At 40.8% G+C, this 23,145-nt stretch overlaps 2 protein-coding genes across 7 annotated transcripts; one reads left to right on the top strand and one right to left on the bottom strand.

The window, feature by feature from the left end:
- The first annotated feature begins 929 nt into the window (after positions 1–929).
- Positions 930–14,155, top strand: wfs1a (Wolfram syndrome 1a (wolframin)). Of its 2 annotated transcripts, none has more exons than XM_044190620.1 (12): positions 930–1,081; positions 1,652–2,266; positions 4,058–4,137; positions 5,990–6,134; positions 6,231–6,404; positions 6,688–6,765; positions 6,841–6,980; positions 7,125–7,256; positions 7,443–7,688; positions 8,434–8,712; positions 10,421–10,584; positions 10,760–14,155. In XM_044190620.1, exons 2-12 carry the CDS (start codon positions 1,657–1,659, stop codon positions 11,949–11,951), a joined length of 3,240 nt encoding a protein of 1,079 aa, XP_044046555.1. In that variant the 5' UTR covers positions 930–1,081; positions 1,652–1,656; the 3' UTR covers positions 11,952–14,155. The 2 variants fall into 2 exon arrangements, with proteins under 2 accessions (XP_044046555.1, XP_044046556.1); XM_044190621.1 differs by lacking the exon at positions 930–1,081 and adding an exon at positions 3,526–3,892 and having other exon boundaries at positions 2,140–2,266.
- ppp2r2ca (protein phosphatase 2, regulatory subunit B, gamma a) lies at positions 13,637–22,219 on the bottom strand. 5 transcript variants are annotated; one of them, XM_044190626.1, is made up of 11 exons: positions 21,993–22,219; positions 21,799–21,870; positions 21,137–21,346; positions 20,480–20,577; positions 20,157–20,340; positions 19,677–19,789; positions 19,212–19,389; positions 17,586–17,750; positions 17,258–17,427; positions 16,787–16,878; positions 13,637–16,373 (listed from the first exon to the last, which is right to left on the bottom strand). In XM_044190626.1, the coding sequence occupies exons 3-11, from the start codon at positions 21,198–21,200 to the stop codon at positions 16,076–16,078; spliced, it is 1,362 nt and encodes a 453-aa protein (XP_044046561.1). In that variant the 5' UTR covers positions 21,201–21,346; positions 21,799–21,870; positions 21,993–22,219; the 3' UTR covers positions 13,637–16,075. The 5 variants fall into 5 exon arrangements, with proteins under 5 accessions (XP_044046561.1, XP_044046559.1, XP_044046563.1 ...); XM_044190624.1 differs by lacking the exon at positions 21,799–21,870 and having other exon boundaries at positions 21,137–21,492; XM_044190628.1 differs by lacking the exon at positions 21,799–21,870.
- Between the last annotated feature and the right edge of the window lie 926 nt (positions 22,220–23,145).

Here is a 23,145-nt window from a genome sequence, read left to right as displayed (position 1 = left end):
GTATGAACTAGTTTTAATGTGAAGAGCCTAGTTAATGACCACCACATGTGCAAACATAGACACAAATAAAAAGAGAGCAAGTCTCTCCACAATCCCTTTCTTTCCTTTTAATGTGGGGGCTGTGCATCAGCGGATTAAATCGGAACGTGTCATCTTTTAACCCACATCTGGAGGGAGAGACAGATTGTTAAATTGTCTATGTGCTATCAGAGTTAACTGCTGTTGTCGTACTGGGGGGAGGTGGTCTATTAAGACATTAGCCTTGAATGAGTGCAACCTGCAGGCTGCAGCAGGTGCTTTTATCTTCACTGGGCCGAAGCCAGTGACCTGTGTGCTCATGGGATGTCTGCTGATGTGAGCTGACAGTGAGAGAAGAAGTCTTGTTCCAGGCTGCTGGGAGAGGGCCTATAGCCTATATAGCACGTGATATGATTAGTATTATTATTATCATTAGGTAACTTTATAATAAGTGTACAAATCATATGCTTAAGTAAAACATAACTAATCAGAATCAGAATCAGAAATACTTTATTGATCCCCGAGGGGAAACTCTTTCCTAACAGCTGCTCACTGTCACGTCAATGCACACAGGAATAGAAGTACTAAGCAAATCAAAATGCAATACACTATAATACAGCTAAGATAAATTAAGTACAAAGTGGATGTAAGTATAAAAGCCAAAATAAGTGTAAGTACAAAAGTGGTAGTAATAGTGCAATTTTTTTTTAATACCAAAAAGAGACACGAGTGATTGGATAGAGGAAAGGTTTGAAGAGGCGTTAGAAATAATTAAAAGCAATAGACCTCACAGGTTTACGAAGCAAGCAGGAGCTAAAAACCAATCGGATTAGTTGGTCATTTGATGGGCATTTATTTCTCCCTATTAGGGGCGAGTCTATTTCAAGAGGGCAGGCCATAAAGTTGTGGTGTTGTTACAGACCAGACACGCGAGGGTTTGACCACTTTGACGAGTCTCTGGTTACGCGGAGCTGTGTGGAGCTCAACGTGGACTACAGACACAACTTATTCAGGAGGACAGTTAACTTTTTATCCTGAAGAAATCGGCTCATTTAGCCACCAAGTAAGGTTTCTTTCTTTTGTTTTACTCAGTGCTGTCCAGGCGCAGGTTTAGTGTTGAGAATTTACTTGACGTGCAGAGTTCCTCGCACATTCAGTGTCTGCATGTGCAGGACGCAGCAAACTCCAGGCAGTTCAGCTGCGAGGCTACGCCGCTGAATAATTACAGTAATCCCAACGTAAAAACTGATTTCATATTTTCCTCTCGAAGATTAAAATATTAGGTTAACAGAATGTTCCTGCTTTCATTTGCCACTTTGTTTGACTTAATTTCAAGTTATTGGAATGGATATTCTATTAAATATCCTATTTCTTTGACAACGTTGACTCTCTTTGAGTAGAACAGGGTTTCACTGATGTTTGTGTCCCTGAACTCTTTCTCCTTTACAAGGCAAGGTGTCATATTTTAGGTGTAAAATGTCCAGAGGAAAGGGTCCTCCAATTCACCACCCAGCTGTGTCGTCACTTATGACTCACTATGAGACTCACTATTAGAAATTACTTCAATTATTTTGCTGTAGTGTATGGTTGTCTTTAGTTACATGATACATTACTTACACTCTTTTTATTCCAGGTAATATGGAGAAGGATTTCCCATCAACCCCAACTGCTGTCAACACCCAGGGGTCATGCCCTGACCTGGATGGACCCTCCCTTCCTTCCCCCATACAGATTCCTCCTTCACTCTCCTCCAACAACCTCTCTGCTGCTCCCTCTCACCCCGCCAAATTTCCATCCTCCACAGAAACCTTTACAGGACCCAGAAAATTATCTTATTCCTCTCACCCATTCACCCACACCATCTCTAAACCAATGGATTCCCCTCCTTCTTTAGAGGGGTCAAAGCCCTTAACTCCTGCTGTGTCCTCTAAACCCACATCTAAAACTGTTTCCACTAAACCCTCCTCTATTGCTCCAAAAAAAACATCAATTGTTACTTCTCCTACCCCTCAAATGCCCCAAATTTCATCCTCTTCCAGCCTCACATCTGCCTCTTCTACGTCAGCTAGCTTGGCCGGTAACACTCCAGCAGATTCCCCTCCTTCTTCCTCCACTACTGCTTCCACCATGGTTCCTGCATCTTCTTCCTCTGCTCCCATGAAACGCACCTTTGCATCCATGGCTAAGCGGGTGATAATACAGGAAAGACTTAGGAAAGCCGAGGAGGATGCCAGTGATAAAGAGGATGGTGAGAACACCTTTATTTTGAGTTTGGGATTAAATGACACATTGTGAGTTGTAATGGCCCTGAGAGCTGAAGTCGCAGACCACAGACCCATTGCTGTGTTGAGGTGATAAGCCTTGTGCTATGTTTTGGAATGTCTTTGCATGTGTAGCAGAGTAATCTTGCCATTGGATAAACATCTCTCTTGGCCCAAATGGATAATAACTTTAGCTAACTTTGTTTTCTCATTATAATCCAGTTTTGTGAAGCACTTTGGCCACTTTAGGCCACTGGTATTCCTCAGTGACAGTGAGAAGAAGAGCATACATTATCTTTTCCTCTTTACTGTATGACTGGCAGGTTAAGAGCAGTGAACATGCAGACAAATTGTTTTACAACAACTTGCCTTCCCTTTTGCCATCATGCCACATATACTGTACCTTGGTGAACCTTTTTAGTCATGCTAGCAGCAAGGCTCTAGGCATGGAAATGTCAGCCTGATGGTCAGTCAGTCACCACTTTGCTCCAAACTGAAATATCTTGTTCATGGTCCCCAGAGGATGAATCCTACCAACTTCTGTGATCCCTTGATTTTTCCTCTAGCACCACCAGCAGGTTGGGCACCAGCTGTTCAGCTGCAATCCATCCAGTAGATATTTCACTAAAAGCCAAAAATGTCAGACGATGAATCCTAATGACTTTGGTGATCCCTGACTTTTTTTTATCTAGCACACATTTGTGGTTTTGAGTAAATTCCATGCCATAGACTTTGGTGCTCATATTCAATGCCCCCACCAGGATGAATTATTAAAACTTTTGGTGATCCTTTTGGTGACCCAACTTTTCATTTTGCGCCATCATCAGGTCAGAATTTGTATTTGCCATTACTTTGGTTTATGACTAAAAAGCTGCAAAACCGACAACATTACCAGCAGCCTCAGCTGTACTTTGTGTTTAGTGCTAATTAGAAAATGTTTGCATGCTAACATGTTAAATTACTTATTAAAATACTGATGTTAGAATTAACTTAACTAAAAATGGTTAACTTAATTAAAAATACACTCTCACAGAGCCGCTAGGATGGCTAGCCTCTTTGTCTTGATGAAACTGAACATGCTTAAGCTCTGATGCTACATAGCAACCCTTTGTTAGCAATATATGAACTGATTATTTCCATTTTATAAATACTGGAAAAACCATAGGGGTTTGTTTTTTTTATAAATTCTTTAGAGGAACTGATATTAATAATTACTGATTTAAACTTTATATTTCACATATTTCAGAGCTGCTGGAAGTGAAACCAACAAACTGGTTGCACCAGTAAGAGATTTTGCTGTGCATGAGAGACTGTGGCATTTCAAACAAGGCTACAGGCGAAGAAACTGAACTCCTTTGCTTAAAGGACACTGGGGAGACAGTAACAGTTATGAAACTCTATGCAATCAACAAGTATTGGTGTGACAGAGGAGGTGGGCACGGGGCTGAAGGAGCTCTGGGGACTTGTCACAGGATATCTGCATAGACAGGCAGATGCACAGGCCTGTTGAAAATGTGTAAATTCTCACATCTACTCCACCTCTGACTTCTTGTTATTCTCATGTTACAAGATATATGTCAGGTGGAATTCGTTCATCGCTGGCTGTGAACACAGTATGTGCATAAATCAACACAGTCACACTGCTCCTTCAATAAAGTTATACCGCTGTACAGGTTTGGAAGCAAGGGTATTATGCGATCCATTGATTCAGAGAGTAGTTTTTGATTGATCAAGATGTCTATGTGTACATTTAAGGCATCTCCTCTCGTCTCCTCCAGATGAAGAACCAGAGGAAGATTTGACCGTGGAGCAGATGGAAGAGAAGGCCAAAGCTGGTGATGCCAGAGCTCAGACCCGGGTGAGTGAAAGCACATGCGGACAGACTGGCACTTGGCATTGTTTTCAGTCCTGTTGCTTGACTCAGTCTGGTTGTGAGCATGTGTCTATTTTTGGCCACTTGGAAGATGATCCCAAGCTTTCAGTATGATACACCAAGATATTATCACACATATAAATAATTATGAACACTATTACAGTGTATTTAAGCACTGCACTGAATTTGTTCAAATATTATAAATATAATGAAATATTCACATTTTCTTTACTCCTCGTTCTCTATCAACATGTGCAACTGTAAAAAGAAATAGATTAGATTCAACTTTATTGTCATTACACATGTACAAGTACAAGGCAACGAAAGGCAGTTTAGGTCTAACCAGAAGTGCAATAAGCAAGTGCAGGATATAAAATATGTGCATAAATGCAGGATAGAGCAGTATTATGAAAATATTTTACAAGTGGTACTATGGACATTATATACAGATGGCATTACTATAAACAGAAGTATACTGATAGAAGTAGTGCAATGAATATTAAGTAGTGCAAATTATCGACAGAAATAGTTAACAGTACAGTAGATGAGTTATTGCAGTATTCAGTACATAGTACTGGAGTGCAAGTGATGCAGTATATGTATAAATAAATAGTCCAGTAGTGCAAATGAACATATAGTGGAAGATGAGCCCAGACTTTGCATTTAAGACCCTCCAGCTCTGAAAGGGTAAATTCCTAAGTGGCTGGCTATATGGCTTGAACTTTCCCATGCTGTATGTCATATATTTGCACATTTGAAGCACTTAAATAATGACAGGGGTTGTGTGTAAGTGAACATGTCAAAACATGTGACCACATCAGTACAGTAGTTGGATATTCATACAGTAAGGAAAGGATCAGACACTCTGATGATGTCTCATTTATCATAATAGACAGGCTATACATCATAATAGAGATGCTATACACCTACAGCTTAAACACAGTCATACACAGGGAATCAGTGTTTATTGTCACTGTACAAGTGTAGTTGTTTTTATTTACATTAGTATTAGTAGTATTTAGATGCTTTGACATCACTGTCAATTTAAAATGCATTCTAGCAAAGCAGGTTTTATGAGATTATATCGTATCTAACATAGACACTGACAGGACTATATTAATGCTGAGCCACCTCAAATGAAGACACATCTCATCCCCCTTCTGACGCATTTGTTAATAACTGTGAGAGAAGTTATGAAATGACAGTTAAGATTAGAAAACAGTCACTTGATATGCCACTGGGGCCTCTGCTACCCTTTTTAATTAGCCATGGCCGAGTCACTGATGGCCACAAGGACAGGGAATTATGGGTTCTGTAGTAATCTGTTGTCAGTGCCACTATCGTCTTGGTAGCCTGCTTCTCCACTTCTGCCTCTTTTTTTTATCTTGGAGTGTAAATAATATTAGTCAGTATTATTTATAATGTTGCGCCTCATACAAAGATATAACCACTGATAGACATAAGCAGACATATAGCATGACTTATAGTGTAACAGATTGTAACAATATAACACACAAGAGGTTTTACTGTTCAATATAATCACATTAAATATCTTCACAGCGCTTATGAAGATATAAGCTAAGTAAGTAAATCAACTATGAATAATAATATATATAATAATTATCTAAGTTAATCTAATTTGTTAATTTAAAAATTAATTTTCATGTATAATTTTTATTACTTCACAAACTAGTTTATATTATATTCTAAATACATGCATACAATACAGTACATTCAAATACAAGGTGAACTTTATATCTGATTGTACTAAGTCGTTACACCAAGGCCACATGAGCTGAATTAATCTCCTCTCCTCTGCCTCTCTTCTGTGTTTCAGCTGGGTCAGCACTACTTGATTCTTGCTGAAGAGAAGGACACAGAGCTAAATAATCGTCTGGCTGTTAATTGGCTGATTAAAGCAGCTAAACAGGGAAGAAAAGGTGCAGCGAGAGCACTGCAGCGCTGTTGGATCCAGAAAAAAGGTTACAGAAGTTACAGACTTCAAAGCACGCATGTGCATGTTTGTGTATTTGTGTTTGTAGTTCCTTTATTGTTCCTTGTCTGTCATCCTGTACCAGGAATCACTCCGGAAAATGAAGCAAACATGCGTAAGTTGTCAACAGAGAGTAAGTTTGAGCTGGCGGTACGTAAAGCAGCCATGATGATGTACTGGAAACTCAACCCAGAGAGGAAGAAGAAGGTGGCTGTGGCTGAGATGCTGGAAAATGTCAGCCAGGTCAATGCAGTGCAGGGTAGGATGCACACCCACACAATTACACACATGTGGATAAAGAAACCATCAACACCATATCAAGATTTTTTTGAATTGTGACAACAATCCTGCCTGACGTACTACAGACTGCCCAGAATGCTGTAGCATATAGTTCTATGATGGATGCCATTGCTGTTAAATATATTTTCCCCTTTGTGTATTTCAGTATGTGCAGCTGTCATGGTGAAGAATATCACATTACTTGCAGGTCACCAGGGAAATGTTTGTAACTCTCTGATGTTGTGGTCATTCCTCACCAATAGGTGGCACTGCAAGCAAGCTTCCTGGCCCAACCTCAGGCCAGACCCAGAAAGTATTGGAAAGCATGGTCAGCAATGAGTGTAAGTATCTAGACAGAGAGAAACAAATAATATAATGTGTCTTTTTGTATAACTGCCTGCTTTGTGTCCTCTCAGCCACACAGTTGGTGGACCTGGATGACTTCGTTGAGATGACTAAAAAGTATGCACAAGGTATTGTCCCCTCTGCGCCCCAAAATGGCAACCAGGTCACAGCCCAGACTGAAAGCCCTAAACCTCATGACAGTGGTGGGGAGGTAAAAGACCCAATCAGCAAAAATAGAAATGATCTGTCATCATAAAGGCACAGATGTCATTCTCTTTTTCATTATAACTATTCAGATTTGTGTGTATTTGTGTGTGTGTGTGTGTGTGCATGCAATTGTGTGTTAAAACACAAGGCTGAGCTGGTCCCATCAGGATACAAGAAAGCCCACAGAAGTGCTTGGAGTTTTGGCCGAAGTGGGATGATGCTGGACTCTAAGCAGACTGGGGCCATAAAAAGAGCCATGGACATGAAATCACGCTTAATGGTATCTTAATCATATCTAGTATTACAATTAATTCTGTTTTTGTATATCCTTCATAAAATATCTGTGGAATGTCTATTGTTGTGGATGTTTTTACTCTTGTTGAATCATTCAATTCTTAATTCTCTTTCCTGGTTTTTGCATGCTAATTTCTCCAATCTCGCTTCATTTTCTGACTCTCCTCTTTAGACGCTGCAGTACCCACTGCAAGCCATTGTTGAGATGAAAGAGCACCTGGTCGACTGGGCGTCGCGGGCCGGAGTTCAGTGGCTGAGCACAATCATCCCCACGCAACACGTCAACGCTCTTATTTTCTTCTTCATCATCAGCAACCTGACAGTTGACTTGTTTGCTTTTGTCATCCCTTTGCTTGTCTTCTACCTCTCCTTCATCTCCATGATCATCTGCACACTGCGTGTTTTCCAGAGCAGCAAGGTGAGTGTAGTTCTGTTTTTACTCAAAATTTTAAAACCAAATCCCCATTGCTTTTCAATGCAAAAACTATGTTGTTGCACTATTACTTATATTGCACTACTATTACTTATATTATTACATTATACTGTACACTTACTTAGCTTTATACTTCATACCCACTGGTACTTATTTTGGTTAGGTGTATTACAGTGTCTCATATTTCGATTTGCTTGCAGACTTATTTATTATTATGTCTATTTCTATTCTAGTAGTACTTCTTCTCCTGTGTGACGTGATAGTGAGCAGCTGTAACAAAGAGTTTCCCCTCAGGGATCAATAAAGAATTTCTGATTCTGATTGTTACATGTTTCTCTGTTCTGTCAAGATGTTGATATATGTGCATTTGGTTTAAGGTTTTCACTTTAAATTAATTAGATTAACATGTTGGAAGTTTTTCATTTGTCTTTCTGTCTTTTCACATTATTTATGCCAATGGGAAACTCATACAGTCAAGTCATATAGTAATTTTCCTTACTGTCATAAAGCACATACATTTTACATGAAATCCGACCTGGTGGAATAACATGAAATGCAGCGGAGAGGCCGGTGGAAGCTGATTTTGTGACTTAACAGTAATGTCTCGTGGATGTTCAAATGCTGCACATACTGTATTTGCAGATTTAAAAATCCATCTTATTTTTAACTCTCAACAATGTCTTCCTTTCTTCCTTTGACCTCACATATTTCGTTCCCTTTTTTTCCGCAGACTTGGGAGAACTTCAGAGCCCTGACATCTCTGCTGACACGTTTTGAACCTGGCCTGGATGTGGAGCAGGCAGAGACCAACTTTGGCTGGAACAACCTAGAACCGTACCTGTATTTTATCCTGTCCGTTTTCTTCATAATTTTCTCCTTCCCTGTAGCTGACAAGGGCTGGATCCCCTGTTCTGAGCTCGCCACCGTGGCCATCTTCTTCACTGCTGTCAGCTACAAGAGCCTCAGCCCCACTGCTGCGACGTATGCACGGCGAGCAATGGTCATAGAGGTCAGGGGACACACAACTAGTGGTCGAACAATATGGGTTTTTCAATGGCCGATGCCGATGGCACATTACAATCTAATACACATGCTTATCTTAGCCAGTAACATGTTGTTTTAGATGGAATTTTATTAATTAATGAAATAGAAAAATATATTGGATTATGCTGTAGATTTCAGAATGTGACTGGTCTTTAAGGGAGAACGGGGTACAGTATGTCAGAAGCAACGTCCTTCGACTGCGTTATTCTATGCATTATAACTTAATATATATTTAACGTTAGCCAGCAACGGTTTTAGATTCGATCTGCTGTCATTTAGGATGGGAGAAATGTGTTAACATTTAGAAAAGATGATGAATGAGGAAATATAGGTGAGTGTGCATTTAGTTTCCGTCTTGGTTTCACTCGCTCTGTGTCCAATAAAACAATCCACATAGTCCGTTTTCTTATAAAATATCTTCCTTTAATCTTGATTGGCAGTTAAATAAAACAAATAAAATTATAAAGGCAAAATATGATCTTAAATCTTCAATATCACAGATGCAGTAAAGAAAACTGTGCGACTCCACTGTATTCCCAAGAGCGCACCACTGCCAAAGCTTCACAGTCATGATTCTTAAAGAGCCAGTACGCAATTTTAACATATTACATATTTTCAGTGTAAAAATACAGAATACCCATCCAAATGGTATACACAAACAAAGTAAGCTCACAAAAGATGCCAACTCAAACAAAAATATTCAAAAACTGAATCCAATCAAAATAGGCTCCTACATTACCGGCCCCTAATTGTTCTCTCTCTTTGAAACAATTATTCAATTTAAACAGAAGGAGCCATATTATTTAAATATCCTAAGTAAATTCTTAAAGTCCAAAGCAACACAAATTTAGGTTCCTATAGACATATTGCCTTCACTACTCATTCTGCCTCCTGCAACAGGCAAAGTTTTGTTATGGGTCTTTCCAAAATGTTGGTTTTTGTCTTAATGCGGACTTGTCGAACAAGACCCTTCTTGTCAGGAATAGTTTCAATAACTCTTGCTAACATCAGGCAAATGTTTACAGCAGGATGTGTGAGATTTATAGTACAGGGCTCGAAACGAACTTTTTCACCACCTTCCCAAAACTCACAAGGTGAATCGCTAACTTCGTTCCACAGCAGCCACACTGACAAGGCTGCCTGCAGATGTGTCAGTGTGAGCAACACAAAATGCCAGATAATCGGCCCAATTAAGCAGCCAACCGGTCTATCACTACACACAACACTGGCATAACATATGTGATTAAATTATCAGATTAACATAACTTGTTATGTTACACTATAGCGGTGTAACACAACATTATTACTATCATAACTGCAATCTTACAGAGCATAAAGCCAGTTTGTGGATTGATTTTCTAATTCCATTGGTATTCATTCATCTGAATTCTGTTCTGTTGCAATGCATCAACTAGGTAACTTGACAGTAACTATCTGCAAGTAGAATTTCATAACGTACTGAAATTAAACGACATCAATAACAGATAGAAAATCAGTCTAAAAGCCAATGTTGTAAAATGTTTGACAGGAATTTTACATATACATGATCTGCATTTGATGGGCTAAAACATCCAGAAATGTGGTCCTTTAAATGTTTCTTCATCTGACAGACTTGAATTTGAAATTAAACAGTTCTCTCAAAGTTTACGTATGTACTTTTTTTTAAAATCCAGGTTGCATCGTCTCTGTGTTGCCTGACCCAGTTCCTCCCAGAGAACATGATAGTGCTTCGTTTCCTGGGACGCACTTTTGCCACACTTCCACTAGGGGAGTCAGTGGTGCTGAAGCTCAGTCTCCCCTGCCTGCTGTATGTTTACCTGTTCTATCTGTTCTTCAGGTGAGCAGGAGCATTTGTGCCATTGGATGTGTTTGTTGAACACCAATACCACACAACACTGGATTTTGTCAGTGGGCTTTAAAATCCACCCCAGCCTTTTTTGTGAATTGATAAATTTATGCCCTCAAAATTATTTATTTTCTTTCCTCTTCTTTCTGTCTATTTTCATCTTCAGCATGGCCAGGATGCGTGGTTTCAGGGGGACTTACTGTTTCCTGGTTCCATACCTGGTGTGCTTCATGTGGTGTGAGTTCTCGGTGGTGCTCCTCCAGAGCTCCTCTGTTGTGGGTCTAATCCGCACCTTGGTGGCCTACTTTCTATTCCTGTTTGCCCTACCTGTTCTGGCTTTTGGCCTTGCTGCCATGCTCCTCATCCAGCTCTTCAAGTGGTTCCTCGAGCTGGAACTGACAAAAATGATTGTGACCCTGGTAGTTTGTGCGATCCCTGTCACCCTGCGGCTTTGGACACGGTTCAGCATGTCTATTCTGGATGTCTTCCGCTCACTGACCCACCGCGGCCCAGTCAAGCTCATCTTACTCTGTATCTCCATGGTGATCCTGTTCTTCTCTATCTATGTGTACCATGCAGAGGGACAGAAGGTGTACAACTCCTCCCTGAGTTGGAGCCAGTACAGCCAGGCATGCGGGCCCCCTGCCTGGGAAACTAAAGGCATGGCCCAGACACAGATCTTCTGTAGCCACCTGCATGGACACAGAGTCACCTGGGCTGGGCGTTTCAAGCATGTCCGTGTGGCCGAGACAGAGAACGGGGCACAGTCGGTCATCAACATGTTGCCAGTGTTCATGGGAGACTGGCTGCGCTGCCTGTATGGGGAGACGTATCCCAAATGTGAGCCAAAGAATGCTACAGTCGCAAACCTAACAGCTGCCTATTTGGCAGCCAGTTCTGCATCGGCTACTGTTTCACTGCCCATACTGCTCCGAATGCAAGAAGAGGAAGAGCTGTGTCAGACCAAGGCCCTGGCCAAACACACCTGCCATATCAAGCGCTTTGACAGCCACCGCTTTGAGGTGACAGTAGGGATGATCCGGGATGGAAGTGTGGAAGCAGAGGATCCAGCCAGGGATATAATCCTAATGGCCAGCCATGAGTTCAGACAAGTTCTGCTAAACTTAAATCCTGGTAATATGGTGGAGTTCAGCACCAAGCTGGAGGGCCGTCTAGGAGCCAGAGCTCCGGCCTTCGAGTTGAAGGCCATCCACTGTCTGGACTGTTCTTCCTCTCTGCTGACTGGAGGCAGGCAGGTGAAGATAGAGAGAGACTGGAGACGCACCACAATGAGAGCCCTGAAGTTTGCATTTGATTTTTTCTTTTCCCCCTTCCTGTCAGCAAAAATATCTGCCTGAGAAGAAAGAAGGCAAGACAGTGAAGCTGAAGTAATAATGACTCTTGAATGAACTTATAGTATTGTTTACAATTTGATCCAACATGGATCTACAGCTCATGTTTATGTATTTCAACAAGGTGTGAGCATCTAGGACATTATTTAATACTTTTAATACTTCCTGTTGCATGAGTTTACAAAGATGTTACTATTTCAGTTTCATGTACCTCTTAAGCAGTTCAACAATGGTCAGATGCCAACTTTGGCTTTAGACTCAAATCGCTTTGATTTCCAAAATCTGGCAATTTTCAATTTCCAGTACTGTTTTAAAGAATTGGACAAAAAACCTGTAATTCAGTGGTTCTAGATTATACACAGGGAACACAGATAATGTTGGTTACTGACCACTTCTGAATGCCTAGAGATACTGTACATTTATTAAAAATAAAATATTATCATGGAATTATTATGGAATTTATCTTCGATAGAGCAATATTGGAAAGTTTTGTATTAAGGAATTTCTTACTTGTATGGGGAATATGTTTGCATCTACCATATGTGTGTACCTTTGTGTGTATATACATAAAATATATATTTCTGGCTCTGTTAGCCAAATTGTCTTGCTTTGTGGTCTTAAAACATTATGGTCTCAATCTTGTTTGTTATCAATGATCAGATTTTCCTGTGGCTTGAGCTACAGTGTACATGAAATGGTATTTGGAAAGCCAACATAAAAAAGGTATCCAGTTTTCTTATGTTTGCAGTGAGGCTGTTTATGGTAAGCCCACAAACTTGAGTAAGCAGCTGTAGTCTCAGTTTCATGGTTTGTATTACACACTCACACTACACACCAAAAGGCCAAAGATGTCATGGTCAATGATGGGTCTTACTATTTATGGTGTTTGGCCAAACCATGCAACAACTGAATTTAACTAACTGAGAGGGATTACTTCTAAATGTGATTTTTTTAATATATAAACATCACTAGTTTTCACAGTCTACATTGAGTGTTACTCTGGGAAACAAACATAAAATCAAAACTAAATGAGTCTGTTAATTCCTAGAGTTTATTTTTATCTCTGGCTGTTGACAAACCAACAAAACATTGAACAGTGTTCATTCCGTAGTGTCAGTGAAATAGTGTCAGTAGTGGGAATATTTTAATTATTTGTTTTGCTTCACAGTACAGAGTGGCTTTATGTCATGATAATTAATGATGAACAAAATAAATGTCACAGTTTTTAACTTTACTTTTTGTCACCGTGTATCTCCCCAATTTGGTGATTTTAACTTTTTCTGATAAACTGAAGAATTAAGTGTTTCTTTAGGGGTTGAGAAAATTCTCCTACTTCTTAAGCAAAATAAGCACTTTAAAAAGCAAATAATGAAGTCTGATTATCTGAAAAAAGCAGTCACAAAGCTGAAAACTGGGCTGTTTTTCTTTGAGATACATGGTTTTCTCAGGACAACTACATTTTACCTGTAAATGACAATCAGTGATGCCTGTATACTGTGAATTTGAGTGCCTTCTTTATTTAGTGATGGAGTTCATGGGTATGTGCAATGACTATTAAAATGTTTGTTTTTCAAACAAAACCCCTTTTGGATGGTTTTATTTAGATTCATAGTCTGAACGTATTCTAGTGAAGAGAAAAAATGGTATCCCATTAAAAACAGACACAGACATAAAGGGATACTCAAAACACATTTTTTTGTTAGATTTCACATTATTTTATTAATGCACATTCCTTTCATTCACCTCATTCGAGTTATGTTTTTTGTATTGTTAGATTTGTCTTTTTTAAAGTATGATAGATATACACGCTAGTAGCATTGAGTAATGGCAACATGCTGCTGCTGCTGTGCTCCTGAACACAAATCCTCTCACTGGTTGTAAGTGGTGATTATGATGAGATTACAACTGACCTGGTCTAAACTACAGCTCACCGTTGGAGGACTGAGCCCTGGAACTTGTGTAATGCTTTAGGTGGCCTTTAGGGGGCTTGTCACTATGTAAACCATTTCCTTGTGGGTTGTCATCGTGGATTTTGCTGTTTTGTACACTTGATAAATCAATCAGTGCAATATCATGTCTGCATTCAACAACACTGGCAGACAGTGAAGACCAAAACATAGTAGGGGTTCCCATTAGAGAACCCCCTAGCCCACAGGCTGTAACATAAATGTCCGTGAATATTGATTTGGAAACCAAAGGAAGTGAAAAGCGAGGAGGGATCAGACAAGTGGAACATAGATATTAACAATTTTCTTCTTTTCTTGGGGTTTAAGGTTTACACAGTGAAACTTGTTGATCCAACAGACAGAGTACTATTTAGAAAAAGTGCAAAGGAACTTGATACTTTCCACATCTTTGCACTGATTCCTTTACTCCACCTGCCACAGTACACATCTAGACCACTTACAATAATCCCATCAGGGCCAAGGTCACTTGAAAACAAAGCACTTCACTGTAAACAATCAAACCTTGACCAAGTCACACAATTCAGTCCAACACAGACATCACCTTACTGCTGTACATCCTTGGCTTTCAGTGTCGTACCCCAGAGTAGCATGTGGCACTGTGAGGTATACGGTATAATGGCTTGTGATATGATCAATTCACATGACATTAATGTTTTAATGTGTTTCAGCATTGTACGTAATGAGCTATTGCACTGATGATAACCTTTGACCTTCAAATAAACTGGTCACAAACTCACTCATTAAAACTTTGATTAGCTGAATCAGGGGCCTCATTTACCACAATTATTGCAAATGTCAAGTCTCACATTTAACAATGTGCTTAGATTTTCTTGATTGTAAGATACTTATTCAAATTGTGCTTATGCATTATAAAATGAGCACTTCTCATTTTAAATTAGCATAACACTTATACTTTTGTCTATATTAGGTTTAATCACCAATCAGCCTCAATTTGAGCATATATGAGGGAGCCTAACTGTCGCTCTCAATTTCAGCAATTTACTACATAGGTATGTAGACTTTAGACAAGGAAATTACCTTAATACAGCAATCAAAGCTCAATGTGGGCCTAATATAGGCCTACACAATAAAACATTAAGGGTAGTTTGTGCACAACTCAACCCTCCCTTTCTACAGCCAGCAATACCTATCTATGTACTGCTATAAGAAAAGCCCCTACATCGAGTCTTTAACTGGAATAGTACGATTCTGCAAATTTTCTATACATAAGATCCCAGGTTCATCTCCAGTGTACTAGACAAAATGCATCTTTTACCTTTTAACTTTCTGGAACGTGTAAAAAAAAGAACACCGAATATTTACAGCTAACAGTAAAAAGAGTGTATACCTGTAGAAGAAGAGCTCATGTTTTAAAGCAGGAATACTGCTGCACTGTGTGTTTGTTAGTGCCATTATTGCAAAGTGAATAGGGTAAAGATTATGGGTCATTTATGTGTGTAATCTCCAAGAGCACTGCTCTAAAAGAGAGGTTCAGCTGTTGTTGTCACCCAATAGAGAAAAAAAGGTGCAGGATGTTGTTGTGAAGAGCTGTACAATAACACCACTCCTAATGTTCCACAATAGTGAAAAAATGCTTAGATTTTGATGCACTGTCTGGCAAAGTCATTGGGAATCCATAATCTAATTATCTCAAGAACTTTATGTTTTCATTTCTTCTGCTCCTACCCAACATGCATCTTCCATTTTGAGTCAAAAGGTACCAGAGCACATCAGTGAGAACTGCAACATTGTGTGGTCAACAGCACTGAGTCATTACAGATGGAGAGGTCTCCCCACACCTCTTTTACTGCCCCTACAGTGGGGAAGTTACACAAACATCTTCAAAAAGTGGGAGTAGTGGGACCAAAAACATGTCCTGATTGATGCTGGAGACATCAGTTCACCTCAGTGTTGAACAAAAATGATTATACACCTTCCTTGGGGATCAAATAAATTAACAGTCTTGTCATTTTATCATGACTCAAACAGATGTTGCATCTCAGTATGTTGTGAAACAGCTTGGCTTTGACTTAATTTTCTCATAAAGGCTGTCCACTCCCCATGCCTTCTCTGTGACATCCAAATATATTTAGGTTGCTGTTTGTGTTTCTGTGACAATCATTAAAAGCACTGTGAGTGCCACTGTCCATATTGCCATTTCTGTCACTGTGCCTGCGTCTCAGGGTTGACGCGATCCTGGAAGATGTACAGGTTGTTGGTGGCTGCTATGGCAATGATATTCTCAGATGGGTGCCAAGCCATGTGCAGGATTTTCTTGGTAAAGTCAAGGCTATCAACGCCCACATCTCCACGGCGACGCTTACCACCAGTATACACACGGCGGGTCCGCAGCACAGCCCGAGGCTTGCTGCTTTCTCGCCAAGCCTCCAGGGTTACACCGCGCCCCGTCTCCCTGTCAAACATCCGGAAGAAGCTATTGTACGCCCCTGTCATGATCACGCTGAAGAGAGGAGAGGAGACGAGACGAGACGAGACGAGATGAGAGGAGACAAGGGGGGAAGAGAAAAGATGAGGAGACGAGATGAGAGAAGAGAAGAAGAGAAGAAAAGAGGAGAGGAGAAGACAAGAGAAGAGATGAGAAGAGATGAGGAGGGAAGAGGAGACGAGGAGAGGGAGGGTTCAGGGAAGGGTGAGGAAGTGGAAAAGAGGAAAACAAAATGAAGGCACAGGGATTGATTTGATGTCTGTAAAGCTTGTCTCTGGGATTGATTTAAATGTCGGATAATGGCAGAAGCAGATCATTTAGGTAATCACTGTAAGCAGAACCACACCAACACACTCCCCCTCCTTTGCTCCGAAATGGACAAATATACCGTCCATCATTTGCTCCTTTTTATCTCTTTAGCCACTTACCTGTCTGAGCTGTTCCAAACACACTCAAACTTGTCAAAGATGCAGTCGTTTTCATAAAGGGAACACAGCTTACTCCTTAGGTATTCATGGACCTGGGGATCATGCAGACAGTCAACCTTTGTTTCTGGAGTAGATTCAGAGTTATCCATGGTGGTCTAGTGGATCGACCACATACAGAGCATCTACAACAAACTGCATGCGTTTGAATTCTGGCTAGATATTGTATTCATCTCCTTTATCATACTATCCTCTTGTATATAATATACAGTGTCTAGATGTGATACATGTGATACACATGCAGCTTGTCTGATAACGTAGGTCACTAACAACTATTTAAAATCATCATCCATTGTTAGATTAATCATTTCATCTACACAATGTCAGTAAAAAGTAAAAATTCAGCACAGGTCATTCACATTGTAACTAACACATGGAAGAGACACAGATCAGGAAACAGATGTGCTACCTCACCTGGTATGTCTCCACGGGGCCCTTGTCCATGTTCAGGTCCCACACCTTGGCGGTGAGGTAGTCTCTCGTCAGCAGGTAGCGTCCACTGTGGCTGAACTTGACGTCTGACACAGAGGAAATGATCTCTGAGAAGAAGGACCTGCTCCCTGGATCCTCAGGTTCCTCAAACTCTAAACAATGACAGAATGGTAAGGTGTATTTTATCACTTATATACAAATAAAATCACAGATTGGGGTTTTTTGTGAGATTGACATGCCTTATGCTAAATTCTAAGTTGCTAAATTGTATCGATGCAAATAAGCTCTCTCATCTCCACAACATGCTCACGTTTTGTGTGTTTGTCACAGAGTGCGGAGGCTCTCATGTCACAGAGGCGCAGGGTGCCCTTGCTGCTGCTGTACACAAACAGGTGGCAGTGGTGAGGGTGGAACTCTGCTGATGTTATCACCTCTGTCAGATCCTCCATGTTGGCTGGTTTGATGTCCACAATATCTGAGAAAAAGGTCTGTTAGGGATTAAACACCACAGAGATGGCACCACATAATTAGGAGGTGGCAATGAGAGCAAAGGCATTCCAGGATAGACAAAGTATGATGACTATGCACATGGTGTGGTAAATGTTAGAATATTTTTGCAGAGAAGGGTGATGAGACACATCCGCAGAGGAAGGATACCCAGGAAGCACATACATAGAGTGAGGCATGCTTACGCATTCACCCAACATCCTTTTCATTTGCTTTTCAGTTTTAGATGAATGTTTCGAGTTTCAGTACCAACATGTTCTATATGCTCACACTTCAATTCATAATCACAACCCGAAAAATGCTCCCCAACCAACCCCCAATATGCATGCACACTCTGCTCCTCTCTCTGTTCTATTTGTGGTAGTCCTGTGCGGTTCAGTTTAATAGTGTACTGCTGAGTGAATAATTTAAACTCTTCTTTCATAGATGCCTCTATGATTTTCTAGGTCAGCTTCCATTTGAATGGGAAATCACCAAATGCACTCCATCCATCACGTTATTGCCTGCTTCTGAATCCACACTCTGAGGCAGTACACGGCACTCTAATCGAAACATAAATCCTAACATAGCCATGTGTGAATTCAGATGAGCAGGGATGTAAAGTATGTTTAGACTGTATGTATATTTCAAGACGATTTAGATGTATGGTTTTGCTGTTCACAGTGGTAGTAGTAGATGGCACTGCATGACAAAACTGACATATACAAAGTATGCACAATAGATTTCAAAGGTAGGTATTTCTTTACAGCAGCATGCCATATACACGTACAATATAGTCCATATGAATCTCCCTCAGAGAGCATGTATATACATTTTGGCACATTTGCATGTGATGCACACCAACACTATCAGTTCATGCACACTAACATACATAGGATTTAGTGTGTTGTTGTTTTAACAGTCTACTAATACAAAGATTCACTGACAAAAAATATTATTTTGCTTTGTCTTTTAAGCTATTTAATAAGCATTTCATATTATTAACTTATTATTACAGTACTTTAACTTGTTAATATGTCGGAAGAGGCTCAGTGACACACACTTGGGGTTTCAGCTATATGTCTCTTCCACTCTTCTTATTTTGCTCCTTATTCTTTTTCCAGAAATGGATTTTAACTGGCAACCTGGCATAATTTTCACATTGCTGCTGCAGAATTTGTTGTGATGACATACACTAATAATTTCATAACAGTGAAAAAGATAGCCACAATGACCTACTTTGTACTTGTATTTAGTGAAGTTCTGGGAATTTCATACCCTGTGAAATCTGAGCTGCTTCCTCCAGTAAAAGATTACATTACACACAAAAATCAGAGGCGAGCTATAGAGTTACAGAAAGCAGAGGATGATATTTATGAGCACAGTGGAATTGAAAATGAAATGTGTATGATATAAACAAAACAAGGATAGGATAGGTTAGGAAGGATACTGAAGCTGCGGTCTGTGATGCCCAGGTGCCACATATTGATGCGGAGGTCATCAGCAGACAGGTATGTCTCCCCGTCGCTGTTGACTGAGATGGAGTTAACATGGTAGGTATGTCCATTGGAGAACACTCGTCTGGGACGAACTTCGACCATCAGATCTGTAGGTTTCAGCACCGGCACCTTAGATACAGCAATAGAAAGGATTAATGAAAGAGAGAAGGAAGAAAGAAAGCAGGGGAAAGAAAAGGGTGATAGAAGGACAACAAGAAAGACAAGAAGGGCAGATTTAGAGGACATGAGAGTCAGGGATCATATGAGGGCTAGAGCAAAGGCATAAAAAGCAAACACTGGGCTTGCCAATCGAATGTCAACCTGATACATACAGTGTTTGACTGACCAAGCTAAAGGTGTGCATGTGCAGGCTTGCATGCGTGTGTGTGTGTGTGTGTGTGTGTGTGTGTGTGCACCTGCAAAGAGGTGATGGTAGCGATATCCTTGAGCCGTCCCTCCTCATCTTTCAGGTTGTATCCCTCTGGTCTCTTGTCTCTCTCACTCACCTTCCACAGTTTAATGGTCTTATCTGTGGCAGACAAAAAGATTTGCACATCACAGGAAGTTGATTAATTTCAGAGAAAACTGACAATAAATACTACAGACAACTTAAACAGCCTTCACGTCAATAGTCAGTGGAGAAGACCTGATAATGATTTCTTCTTCATATGGCCACTTTCTAAGGCCAGATGAGTCTTTAGTGTAATCAAAAATTGTACTTTAGGGAAGAAAACTATTTTGTAAATTGAGCTACATTACTTCAAAATATGATCCCTGTCACAAAGATTTCAGGGAAATATCGCATCGTACAAACTGTATACAAGTCTACTAGTTGTGCTTCATCCTAACTGGGGATTAGAAATCTGGCTGATCTCCTGGTGTCACTGGTTTCTCACCATTGGTGGAGAGGAGGAAATGTGCTGCATTCTGCTGTGGCAGCCATCTGATCTTGTTGATTTTCTCTTCAATCTCCAGACTCTTCAGGTAGTCAAAGTCCGGCTCGTGGCTCTGGAACGTGCTGTAGACATTGTACTCCCCAGAGTCCCCTGTCTCCCCCACCTCCTCTGACTCCCCTTTAGACTGTCAAGAACATCCATTTAGGACAAAGTGACACACAGAATTCTGTAATTAGGGTGTAGGTAGTAACTATTAATTCATGCTGTTTGTGGATATCCCGGGTATAGAATGGGGTGATTCAAGTTTAACATGTAAAACCAACCTCAGTCTCTCTTTGGAAGATGACCACTCGGCCACCTTTATCCCCCGTGGCCAGCAGGTCCCCTGTCTGGTTAAACTCCACCGTAGAGATGACATCAGCTGGGAGGATGATGGGAAGATGTGAGGTGATTAAGCAGGATAATGGTTAGAATAAAAGAAGTAGAGGTGAAGGAGAGAAAGATAAAGAGATGTAAGAATAGAAAGGAAATTAAGTAGTCACAGAGGAAATGAGGGGCAGGGTCAATTGAGTGAAAGAAAAAATACTTGATCAATACATAGAATCCTGTTCAATAAAACCAGAATAATTCTTACTCATGATGCTTGGGCCTGACATGGATAAATTCTCAATGGGACAAGAAGATAACCACCAAATATTATTTCTGCTACCAGCTCCTTAGACTCCAAACCATGAATCAAACATGTATCTGTCATAGGAGAATACGATGTCAAAATCATATCTAAAATGTAAAAAAGGCCCAACAGAGCAGAGCCTCTAAGTGAGCGTTCAGTAAGTCATGGAGTGATTAATGCCAACATACACTCCCTATATCCAGCAGTACAGAGATAATGCACCCATGAAGCTGAAATTAATCTGTTCAATCATACCAGCATGTAATCTGACACCACAGAGACAGCAATGACACACCGGCTGTTCTACCTTCAGTGACGTAGTCTCGCAGGAAGGTGTGGTTGATTTTGGGGCTCTCAGCGTCCTCGCCCATCTGAAGCTGAGGGAGGGTGACCCGCCAGCGCGCCCGCCCTGAGGGGAAGGGTCCAATCCGTGCTCTCTCTCCCCACCCAGGCTCCGCCCATGCTGCTAGGGCCTAGCGGAGTGGCCTGGAACAATGCATCCTGGGAAACCAGCCCGCTGGAAGGAGAAGAGGCGTGACGCGGAGATGGGAGATGAGAATGGAGAGGGTTTTAAGGAAGAGGAAAAGGAGTGAGAGGAAAAGAAGATGCAGGAGGATAGCAAAGTGGTGCGGAAGAAGATGCAAAGCAGGAAGAATGGAAAGGCTGGTGATGGAGTCAGTTTTGGAAAGAAAAGAGGAGGGTTGTCATTAGGCAGGCTGACAATACATGCACACAGCATGTCAAATGGTTTGACCTTTGTTAGACATTCAACACACTCAGTAGCAAAGACACACGTGTGCAGACACACAAGGCCTAGTCGAGGCTGAAGCAAATCCCAGAGCTGTAGAGTGGAGGGAAAAAAACAAACAGTCCCAGCAGAGAAACAGAGAATATAAATCCTTCTGTATGCACACAGACACAAGTACAGGAGTAAGAGGATGTGAGTATGAAAATATCCACAACATTCACCCTGTGTTGCTCCGGCAGTGGTAGTAAATGCTCCCAAGGTGTGGTAGTCCTCTCTGCCTACTTTCCGGATCCCTGCTCTCACACGCACACGCACACGCACACACTTCTTAAATAGATAGTCCTTGACGGAGATCAGAGGAGAACGCGATGTCTTGCCTGTGCTGCAGGAGGGAGACAGGCCTCAGCACACCTACCAGTATGCCTGCTGCTGTTGCTGCTATTCCTTCCTGTCTGTCTGTCCGAGGGAGAGGAGGAGGGAGAGAGAAGAGAGAGCAAGGGTGGTGGTGAGAGGATGAGAGGCAAAGGAGGAGAAAAAAGAGAAGGAGAGAGGGAAAACGAGGAGGATGGAGGTCTGCTGCCTGCTGATGCTGTGGAACTGATTCTGTGCAGCATCCACCGTGTCATGGCAGCCTCCTCCTGGAGCAGCCAATCACGGCACAGCTGTCACTCGTGGATCCACCCACTGCAGATGATAAAGGAGTAAGAGGCCAGCAGAGGGAGCAGTTAGACACTGAGTAGTGTGTGGTTAAACACTGGTAAAATTCAGAATAACATTTAGGGTTTTTAAAAGGAAATACTTGAATTACAACATAGGGAGGGACTTTGGAAGGAATTAAATGCTCACACACCAATTTCCTGATTGATTTGTGGTTGTCTCCACACACAACAGTGTTATCTGGCAATCTCAGGGGCTGGCTGTCAGTGGAATGAGATATTTTCATCACTAACAGACTGTTCGATAAGCCTTTTCCTGTTTGACATCCCCTCAACAAAACAAATTGCTCTGACCATTTAGCCTTTATGGCCTCTGTTTCTCCCTCTTTCTTACATGGACTGCATGTCCCCATCATGTTGCCCTTGAGTGACTATCTACACATTTTCTCTTTAAAATTAAACTGAATTTGACATCTCTTTTCAGAAGCTTTCCATTACTGCCATTCCAGTACTCCAATCCTTTAAGCCCACATGTACTAAGTGAGGTTACCCCTCACTATACTACCATCTACAGTACTAACACTGGCATTTCGTCATTATCACATTACTATCATGTACTGGTCATGTTTTTATTGTGGATGTGTGCATGTTTTGGTAATAAAAACTGTATAAAATGTAGGGAAGGGAAGTTTATTTTCAGATATTTTTTGACTGTTACAGATTACATTACACATTACACAGTACTTTGCAAACGTACAATTAAAGCAAAGCTATTTAATGCTACCCACCAGTGTTTACAACTTGAAAATGCTTACTGTGTCTTGTTTTTAAGACACACATTATGTCTCTGAAGTGAACCAGAAACACTGATACATAAAAGTAACAAAAAAAAAAACTTAAAGCAATGTGTTG

The sequence above is a fragment of the Siniperca chuatsi genome, linkage group LG3 (genome assembly GCF_020085105.1).
Source record: "Siniperca chuatsi isolate FFG_IHB_CAS linkage group LG3, ASM2008510v1, whole genome shotgun sequence".
In the NCBI taxonomy this organism is placed as follows: domain Eukaryota; kingdom Metazoa; phylum Chordata; class Actinopteri; order Centrarchiformes; family Sinipercidae; genus Siniperca; species Siniperca chuatsi.
The sequence above is the reverse complement of the archived record's forward strand: the minus strand, read 5'-3'. Positions and strand labels throughout refer to the sequence as shown.

Excerpts from the sequence above, each read along its gene's own strand:
- wfs1a (XM_044190620.1), top strand. The coding sequence starts at position 1,657 with ATGGAGAAGGATTTCCCATCAACCCCAACTGCTGTCAACACCCAGGGG. Across the intron at positions 4,138-5,989 it reads ATGCCAGAGCTCAGACCCGG|CTGGGTCAGCACTACTTGAT; the intron begins GTGAGTGAAAGC and ends TCTGTGTTTCAG. Across the intron at positions 6,766-6,840 it reads AAGCATGGTCAGCAATGAGT|CCACACAGTTGGTGGACCTG; the intron begins GTAAGTATCTAG and ends GTGTCCTCTCAG.
- ppp2r2ca (XM_044190626.1), bottom strand. The coding sequence starts at position 21,200 with ATGGGCGAGGACGCTGAGAGCCCCAAAATCAACCACACCTTCCTGCGA. Across the intron at positions 19,790-20,156 it reads TTTCCTCCTCTCCACCAATG|ATAAGACCATTAAACTGTGG; the intron begins GTGAGAAACCAG and ends TGTCTGCCACAG. Across the intron at positions 17,428-17,585 it reads CTGTGACAAACACACAAAAC|AGTTTGAGGAACCTGAGGAT; the intron begins GTGAGCATGTTG and ends GTCATTGTTTAG.